We start from the raw sequence: 8,991 nt of genomic DNA on the forward strand, positions 1-8,991 counted from the left end.
TCCTGCCATCCAGGACCTCTATACCAGGCGGTGTCAGAGGAATGCCCTAAAAATGTTCAAAGACTCCAGCCACCCTAGTCATAGACTGTTCTTGCTGCTATCACACGGCAAGCGGTACCGGAGTGCCAAGTCTAGGTCCAAGAGGCTTCTAAACAACTTCTACCCCAAGCCATAAGACTCCTGAACATCTAGTCAGACATTGCCCCACCCCCCCCCTCCCTTCTCCATACCACTGCCACTCTCTGTTGTCATCTATGCATAGTCACTTTAATTAACTCTACCTACATGTACATACTGCCTCAACTAACAGACTCTGTACCAGCACCCCCCTGTATATATATATTTTTTACCGCTCATCTTTAAATACTTGTTGCTTGTATATGTTATTCTTATCCGTATTTCTTGAAACTGCACTGTAGGTTAGGGGCTCGTAAGTAAGCATTTCACTGTAAGGTCTACTACACCTGTTGCATTCGCCGCATGTGACTAATACAATTTGATTTGATTTGATTCGAGGTGAAATTGTGAACCAATGATAAATCTTTATGCAAAACTGGGGCTGTCGTTTGGGAGATGCCTGCAACACGGATCCAATTACGAACTGTATTTTGCGTCAAAGGGTGGGGGCTCAAAGCTGTGCGTTTTAATACCACTATGAGTCTGCGTCCAGGACCACACGGAATTGAAATGGCGGAGACAACAGATAGAATGGAGGTAAGCGCAGCGGTGTGGTCGAATGCACTTTAAACAACATATAATTTGTTTCTGTAGGTTAAAATGCAAGTATTTTCACTAAGCAAAAGTAACTATATGTCCAATGGCACCGTAGGCCGCGGAGCCTGCTAGTTCAGAGAACACACGCACTTCACTAGCAAAGCATCCATTTTAGCCAGGCACCACATAACGTAGGCTCATTCATTTGTCGCCACGTTTGCTAGCACAGCAAACTCTTACTGTGTATACGCGGTTGTCATGTAATTATAGTTACTGAATTATGAATGCAATTGGGAAATTGATTAGTAATGACATATGTATGTTGTGATCTAATCATTATCAAGCCATCGTTAGCTCGTGCTTCGGGGAGAGCCCGCATGGGTGCCAGGTTGGTAATGCTAACTAGCATTTCACAAGGCACATCTGGCACTGTGCCGGCATTTGATTTATGTAGGCCAAGTTCAGTTTTAATCCATCAAGTAAGTGTCGATAACTAAATCAATTTAATAATTGTTAGACATTGGTGTTAGCTCTAAGTTGTGCTACTTACGTTAACCTAACCGGCAGCCCGGGAGGATTTAGACGCCACTATTTTAGCTAGATAACTATGTTCCTTGAATAAGGCATGGCACATGTTCATTAGGGGAGCTCGCAAGTAACGTTCTTATGTTCAGCGCGCACCATTCGGTTAACTAATGGTTTTCTACGTTTATTTGCTGTCCCAACTTCACATCTGTCAGTGAAGGCCTAAATCACCATGTGCTTTCTCTCTCCCTTTGTGCTCGGAGAAAAGGAAAGCTTAATGCACTACACTGAACTTGGGCTTAACTACAACTACGTGAATTTAACACCGCACTCCCGTACTCCCAAATGTAACTAAAAAGTTGGAAGTATTGTCCTATGAACATTAAATGTTAAGTTTTTAGCTACTTAAAGAAATGAACACACACTTCAAATCTGTTCAATAGTTATTTTATCAGCATGTTCTGCCTGGCTGTAAATGGTTTGGATGGAGAACCTTCATACATGTTCATTGTTGCCAGTCTGGTGCTGGTTGTGACTGTTATCTCTTTTGGTGAGATTTCTCAGGGGGAGAGCTCGGCCAAGCCAGCAGCAGAAGACATGACTTCTAAGGACTATTACTTTGACTCATACGCCCACTTCGGTATACATGAGGTAGGTATATTTGGAAAAAATGGTAGTAGTTATACATTTACAGTTGAAGTCAGCAATTTACATACACCAAGGTTGGAGTCATTAACTCGTTTTTCAACCACTCCACAAATGTCCTAACCGACTTGCAGTTAATGAGACATCTATGTGCATGAGTCATTTTTCCAACAACTGTTAACAGACAGATTAATTCACTATATCACAATTCCAGTGGGTCAGAAGTTTACATAAACTAAGTTGACTGTGCCTTTAAACAGCTTGGGAAATTCCAAAGCATGACATTTTCTGGAAGTTTCTGATAGGCTAATTGACATCATTTGAGTCAATTGGAGGTGTACCTGTGGATGTTTCAAAGCCTACCTTCAAACTCAGTGCCACTTTTCTTGACATTATGAGAACATTAAAAAAATCTGCCAAGACTTCCAAGTCTAGTTCATCCTTGGGAGCAATTTCCAAACGCCTGAAGGTACCACGTTCATCTGTACAAACAATAATACGCAAGTATAAACACCATGGAACCACACAGCCGTCATACCACTCAGGAAGGAGACAAGTTCTGTATCCTGGAGGTGAACGTACTTTGGTACGGAAAGTACAAATCAATCACAAAACAACAAAAAAGCACCTTGTGAAGATGCTGGAGGAAACGGGTACAAAAGTATCTATATCCACAGTAAAACCAGGCCTATATTGACATAACCTGAAAGGTCGCTCAGCAAGGAAGAAGCCACTGCTCCAAAACTGCCATGAAAAAGCCAGACTACGGTTTTCAACTGCACATGGGGACAAAGATTGTACTTTTTGGAGAAATGTCCTCTGGTCTGATGAAACAAATAGAGCTTTTTGGCCATAATGACCATCGTTATGCTTGGAGGAAAAAGGGGAGCCTTGCAACACCATCCGAACCGTGAAGCACGGGGGTGCTGTGCTGCAGGAGGGACTGGTGCACTTCACAAAATAGATGGCATCATGGGGAAGGAAATTGGTACATATATTGAAGCAACATCTCAAGACATCAGTTATAGTCGCAAATGGGTCTTCTAAATGGAAAATGACTCCAAGCATTACTTCTCTTCATACTTCAAAATGGCTTAAAGACAAAGTCAAGGTATTGGAGTGGCCATCACACAGCCCTGACCTCAATCCTATAGAACATTTGTGGTCAGAACTGAAAAAGCGTGTGCGAGCAAGGAGTCCTACAAACCTGACTCGGTTACACCAGCTCTGTCAGGAGGAATGGGCAAAAATTCACCCAACTTATTGTGGGAAGCTTGTGGAAGGCTACCTGACAAGTTTGACCCAAGTTAAACAATGTAAAGGCAATGCTACCAAATACTAATTGAGTGTGAACTTATGCCCCACTGGTAATGTGATGAAAGAAACTAAAGCTGAAATAAATCATTCTCTCCTATTATTGACATTTCACATTCTTAAGATTAAGTGGTGATCCTAACTGACCTAAAACAGGGATTTTTAAATATATATTTTTTACTATAATTAAATGTCAGGAATTGTGAAACTGAGTTGAAATGTATTTGACTAAAGTGTATGTAAACTGCCGACTTCAAATGTAAATGTTTATTTGGTGAGAATTGGTACCACAACCAAAATGGTTGAAATGTGGAGACTCCTGTCACACTGCCTTATACTGAATTGTGGTCAGCATATCTGTACCAAAATACAATGGGGCTAATAATAGTCTTTGATGGGTAGTACATTTGTCAAATGTTCGGTCATGTATACATCCCAGTTGGAATGACTCACCTGGTAAGTGTTGCCTTAACTAATGTTCCTCATGTCCTGCTCTGTAGGAGATGCTGAAAGATGAGGTGCGCACCCTGACCTACCGGAACTCAATGTTCCACAACAAGCACCTGTTCAAGGACAAGGTGGTGTTGGACGTGGGCAGTGGGACTGGAATCCTCTGCATGTTTGCAGCCAAAGCTGGTGCCAAGAAGGTCATAGGCGTAAGTATCCCCACCTTGTTTGCATATGGAGAAGAGACTCATACACACACACCTCATTTACTACCATGCATTGTCAATAGTCTGTAGTATGTTTAGAACTTGTGATACAGCTTCACCATTCTATATGCTATGTGTGACATGTCCCCATTGTCATACCATATTGTGTAAGGCACACCTGTTCTTAATCTAGCACAGATGGGACTGCTTTGCATCTAGCCCTGTTTTATTTGCTTAATCATAATGAACATAGAAAGCCCACAAATTCCAAGTGGACTTCAATTCCTTTGATTGGTGCACTAAAGGATACCATGGTTCTGGTTAGTTGTCATTACTTGAGACACCCAAAGGCCTGCTGTCTAACCCTCGCTTCTGTGCTTTCAGATTGAGTGCAGCAGTATTTCTGACTATGCCGTGAAGATCGTCAAGGCCAACAAAATGGACCACAGTAAGTCAGTACTTTTCCCCTGCCTCTTCAGTCACACCTATCCTTCACAGTGCTTCAACCTGGCTTGAAACAATGTTGTGGCTATTTAGTTGTAACTCCTTCTCCTTCAGTTGTGACCATCATCAAGGGGAAGGTGGAGGAGGTGGACCTTCCTGTAGAGGGAGTGGACATCATCATCTCTGAGTGGATGGGCTACTGCCTCTTCTACGAGTCCATGCTCAACACTGTCATCTACGCCAGGGACAAGTGGCTGGTATGTTCCTGTCCATATATTTAATTAGTACATGATGGAATGGACTTATGTTTGTTTGAATGTCTTAATTGCCATCTTTCCCTATACTGAAATTTTCAGGGACAAGTGTTCAACTCTGTTTGGCCATATACCAAGGCTTTTAGGAGATTCAGTTCCTGACTTGCTGTGGAATTGGCCATAAAGTAAAACTAATTCCAGTGGATCTCGCCAGCGCCATGCTGGGGTGACTTATTGGGAACATTTCAGCTTTTGCACTGGTGTAAACTCAAATGTTGTCCATACCATGTATAAGTGTTTGTCCTGTAACAATATTCAATCTGATCAAATTATGCAATTGTGAAGTGTTTTAGATCAGTGTTAGACTTTGTCTGGAGTTGGCTTCCCTCTTTTGGGGGCTCAACTCCCCTTGCAGACTGATGCATGCATACCACCAGCAGTCATTGTGCCATGATTCCACACAGCTGCAACAAAATGTCAGGCCTCTGAATAGCCTGCTAATCTGTCATTCCTAAGTGTATTAACCTGCCATGTTCTTTTTCCCTCTCCCTTTGTCTCCCAGAAACCAGAGGGCCTGATTTTCCCAGACAGGGCTACCCTGTATGTCACAGCCATTGAGGACAGGCAGTACAAGGACTATAAAATCCACTGTGAGAATTCCTCTAAATTTTGGGGTAATGTAGTTGGTGTGATTTGGCCAGCGTTGTACCCATGTTTTTGGTTGGAGAGGAGCTAGTCAGGGGACTTTGAGTGTCAGATTGGATTCTGTGGTCAAGGACTGTCATGGCCCTTGTTGAACAGATTCAGCTAACTCTCAAGTCTGTCATTGGAGCCAAAAGCTACTTTTACTGACTCATCAGCAATTTGGGAAATAACATTTACTTGTTCTGTGTTTGTATTAAGATCACTATTTGTCAATTACACGCAAGGTCCAACCAAAATGTAACTCCCTTTTAACTTAACCCCTCCGAAAGATACATGCGCGTGTTTTGGAGAGGTGCGGTGAGATGCCACACTGGGTGCCTGGGGAGTTAAGTGCCTTGCGCAATGGTGTCTGATTTGATACCAGCAATCCTTACTGCTAGGCTACCTGCCACCCCTGTAATAGTTAGCCATAATGCTGATCTAGCTAGCTAACTAGTCTGGACTTAAGTGTGCATTTCTAGACCTAGCAAAGCTTTCCTTTTCCTTCAAAGAGCAATGCCTGGATGACAATTTAATAAAGTTACTTTCTAAACTCGCCGTCTGCCCAGTTGTGGTGGTAACCCCCTATTTCTTCTCTGTAACAGGGTGGGAGAACGTGTACGGCTTCGATATGTCCTGCATCAAGGAGGTGGCCATCAAGGAGCCCCTAGTGGACGTGGTGGACCCCAAACAGCTGGTCAGCAGCGCCTGCCTCATCAAGGTGAGTCAATCACACTCAGCAGCCTCCCCAATATAGTTCTGTGACTTTGTATTGGCACCATATCTCCAGTTCAAACAGAGGATTTTGCCTTGTCATCTGGGTCTCCCCCCTCCCTACATTGTCCCCAGGAGGTGGACATCTACACAGTGAAGATCGACGACCTGTCCTTCACCTCGCCCTTCTGCCTGCAGGTGAAGAGGAATGATTACATTCACGCCCTCGTCACCTACTTCAACATCGAGTTCACTCGCTGTCACAAGAGGACGGGCTTCTCCACCAGTGAGTCTTTAGCCCCCCCCCCCGTAAACAGTCTGCACTACAATAATAGACTTGTTCACTGAATCCTCGTAAATTTAAGTCTATGGTAAATGACAGCACACAAGTAGTCTTTAATAATTGCGAGAATACATTTGACTCTTAAGGGCTATATTTTTTTTCTGTTGCGTGAAGTCATATTAGACCTGTTTCTCCTCTCCCCAGGTCCAGAGTCCCCCTACACCCACTGGAAGCAGACTGTATTCTACCTTGACGACTATCTGACTGTGAAGACTGGAGAGGAGATTTTCGGCAACATCAACATGAAGCCCAATGTCAAAAACAACGTAAGAGAGGAAAAACCTCCCAGTCTTAGTTTGTTGGGATGCCTTTGTAGTCTCTTTTTTGCCTTCCGTTGGTTTGACGGTCTTATAAGGCTGTTTACGCTTTTCCTGGGTATAATTTTCCAAAACTAGAAATGATTAATCTTCTGTGGTTTAAAGCTGGGAGCTTATCCAGTGCCCACTCTTTTAACCTGTTTCTGTATGTTTTGCTTGCAGAGGGACCTCGACTTCACAGTTGACATAGACTTCAAGGGTCAGCTCTGTGAGGTGTCCAAGACCTCAGAGTACAGAATGCGTTAGGTGCCCCCTTCTCCCACACCTTGTGTGTTTTGTGAAAGGGGGAGTGCTGAAGGAAGAGCAGCGGTCAGTGTGTGTCTATGATCACTTAATTCTCATCCTCCAAAACTAGTACTCTTAAGCAATATTTGAAATATTCTGTTTTGCTTTCTTGTAACGTTTAATCAGATGTTCTGAGGTTTAAAACAACCAGTGGAAAGACATGGCGACTCATTGTGCAATAGTCACTGAAATAGTTTTTTTTACATGTGCTTATGTCTTTACGTTCAGCTCGATCTTAGCCTGTGCTTAAACTCGAAGTGTACACACACGCTGACCCCCTCACCTGCCTGTACATAGTGTTATTGTTCAGTTATTTTGGCCTTTTTTTTTCTCTTTTTTTTTTTTTTAAAGTCCTGGATCTTGTTGACTTGGCAGAGCCCCCCCCCCCATTTTCATAAGAAGTGCCTCCTGTGACTGGATTCTGTCCCCCCACCAGCCAATTAGATTGTCTATTGGGGGGATGTAAATCAGCCATTGGTGTATTTAAAAATTCAGATTGAGAGTAATTGGAGGAAATCCAATTACAATTGTAGCTGTGATATGACTATCATGACATGGAGCCTGCCTCAAGATGAGCTGAGTGGCCCCATGGATCATCATGTCTGATTGGGTAGGTCTGTGCTGATGATCTTGCACAAGACTGACCGTAAGCGGTTTGTTCTCATCCAGCAGGTGGGGGTGATGTAGTCTAACCATGAATCCGTTATAATTTCCCCCTCTTTCAGATTGGTCTTTGCTGAACCTGTTCTAGCAATCAGAATTCATAAGAACCCCCCTACTAAGAAAAGCAAATAAGTGTGTTTTGATTAGAGGAGTTTAGCCCTGTGTACCTTAGTGCTAGACCTGGATGGCTGGTTTATTGGGACCACAGCAAAGCGTCCACTCTTCCCAGTGCAGGAGTAAACGAGATTCCTCTACCCTGTTGTCATCGCCTGGATTCCGTAGCATTGGTTTAGCCGAACCCAGGGACCCTTGTTTGCCCTCTAGCGCAAAGTGCAGCACTTAAATCTGAAACGTGTGCCAATATAGCCAGGCCGCCAGCCAGGAGTGGCAGATGTCTACCTCTGAGATTGGTTATTACCAGTTGGCTATGCAGGGTGGACATGGGTCAGACCGGACTGTTTCATGTTATGTCTTTTTTGGCCTTGCTGCTTCATGCAGCTTGAGTGCGGACCCAACATACTTTTAAATTTTATTTATCTTTTTTTTTTAATAAAGTGAAATGGGAAACTGTCATGTCTTTTTTTGTAACTTCTGTTTCAGAATATTTGTATTGGCTCATGTCTTTATGGCAATTGGAATAGGGTTGGCTCTGAAGAAACCATTCATAAATAGAGGACACATGGCCAGTGTTGCTTAAACCTGTCAGGATTTGTGTACTCCCTTATTAAACTACTTGGCTTATCAGAGTCCATTTGTCATCAAAACAGTGGGGACTGTTCGAAAATAAATCGGGTCAGGTTTGTGTCAACATGCAACAGTCTTTTAAGCAGTGGGTGTCAAGGATCATATCACTTCTGTCACCCTAGACCCACTTCAATTTGCGTACCGCCCCAATAGGTCCACAGGCATGCAATCGCCATCACACTACACACTGCCCTATCCCACCTGGACAAGAGATATACCTATGTAAGAATGCTGTTCATTGACTACAGCTCAGCATTCAACACCATAGTACCCTCCAAGCTCATCAATAAGCTTGCGGCCCTGGGTCTCAACCCCGCCCTGTGCAATTGGGTCCTGACAGGCCGTCCCCAGGTGGTGAAGGTTGGAAACAGCATTTCCACTTCGCTGATCCTCAAACAATGCTCCTCAAGGGTGCATGCTCAGCCCCCTCCTGTACTCCCTGTTCACCCATGACTGCATGGCCATACACACCTCCCACGCAATCATCAAGTTTGCAGACGACACAACAGTAGTAGGTTTGATTACCCACAACGACGAGATAGCCTATAGGGAGAAGATGAGGGCACTCGGAGTGTGTTGTCAGGAAAACATCCTCTCATTCAACATCAACAAAGCAAAGGAGATGATCGTGGACTTCAGGAAACAGCAGAGGGAGCACCCCCCATCCACATCTAAGGGACAGCAGTGGAGAA

At 43.7% G+C, this 8,991-nt stretch overlaps 1 protein-coding gene across 4 annotated transcripts; it reads left to right on the plus strand.

Annotated features, from left to right (window-relative positions):
- The first annotated feature begins 568 nt into the window (after positions 1-568).
- On the plus strand, positions 569-8,125 carry LOC110521916 (protein arginine N-methyltransferase 1). Of its 4 annotated transcripts, none has more exons than XM_036968891.1 (10): positions 569-714; positions 1,804-1,890; positions 3,699-3,854; positions 4,236-4,299; positions 4,410-4,552; positions 5,112-5,223; positions 5,839-5,954; positions 6,083-6,233; positions 6,435-6,556; positions 6,770-8,125. In XM_036968891.1, the coding sequence occupies exons 1-10, from the start codon at positions 574-576 to the stop codon at positions 6,851-6,853; spliced, it is 1,176 nt and encodes a 391-aa protein (XP_036824786.1). In that variant the 5' UTR covers positions 569-573; the 3' UTR covers positions 6,854-8,125. The 4 variants fall into 4 exon arrangements, with proteins under 4 accessions (XP_036824786.1, XP_036824785.1, XP_021455551.2 ...); XM_036968890.1 differs by having other exon boundaries at positions 570-714; positions 1,795-1,890; XM_021599876.2 differs by having other exon boundaries at positions 570-714; positions 5,112-5,199.
- The last annotated feature ends 866 nt before the right edge of the window (positions 8,126-8,991 follow it).

Source organism: Oncorhynchus mykiss, chromosome 30, assembly GCF_013265735.2.
Source record: "Oncorhynchus mykiss isolate Arlee chromosome 30, USDA_OmykA_1.1, whole genome shotgun sequence".
Taxonomy (NCBI): domain Eukaryota; kingdom Metazoa; phylum Chordata; class Actinopteri; order Salmoniformes; family Salmonidae; genus Oncorhynchus; species Oncorhynchus mykiss.

Excerpts from the sequence above, each read along its gene's own strand:
- LOC110521916 (XM_036968890.1), top strand. The coding sequence starts at position 574 with ATGCCTGCAACACGGATCCAATTACGAACTGTATTTTGCGTCAAAGGG. Across the intron at positions 1,891-3,698 it reads CCCACTTCGGTATACATGAG|GAGATGCTGAAAGATGAGGT; the intron begins GTAGGTATATTT and ends CCTGCTCTGTAG. Across the intron at positions 5,224-5,838 it reads GAATTCCTCTAAATTTTGGG|GGTGGGAGAACGTGTACGGC; the intron begins GTAATGTAGTTG and ends TCTCTGTAACAG.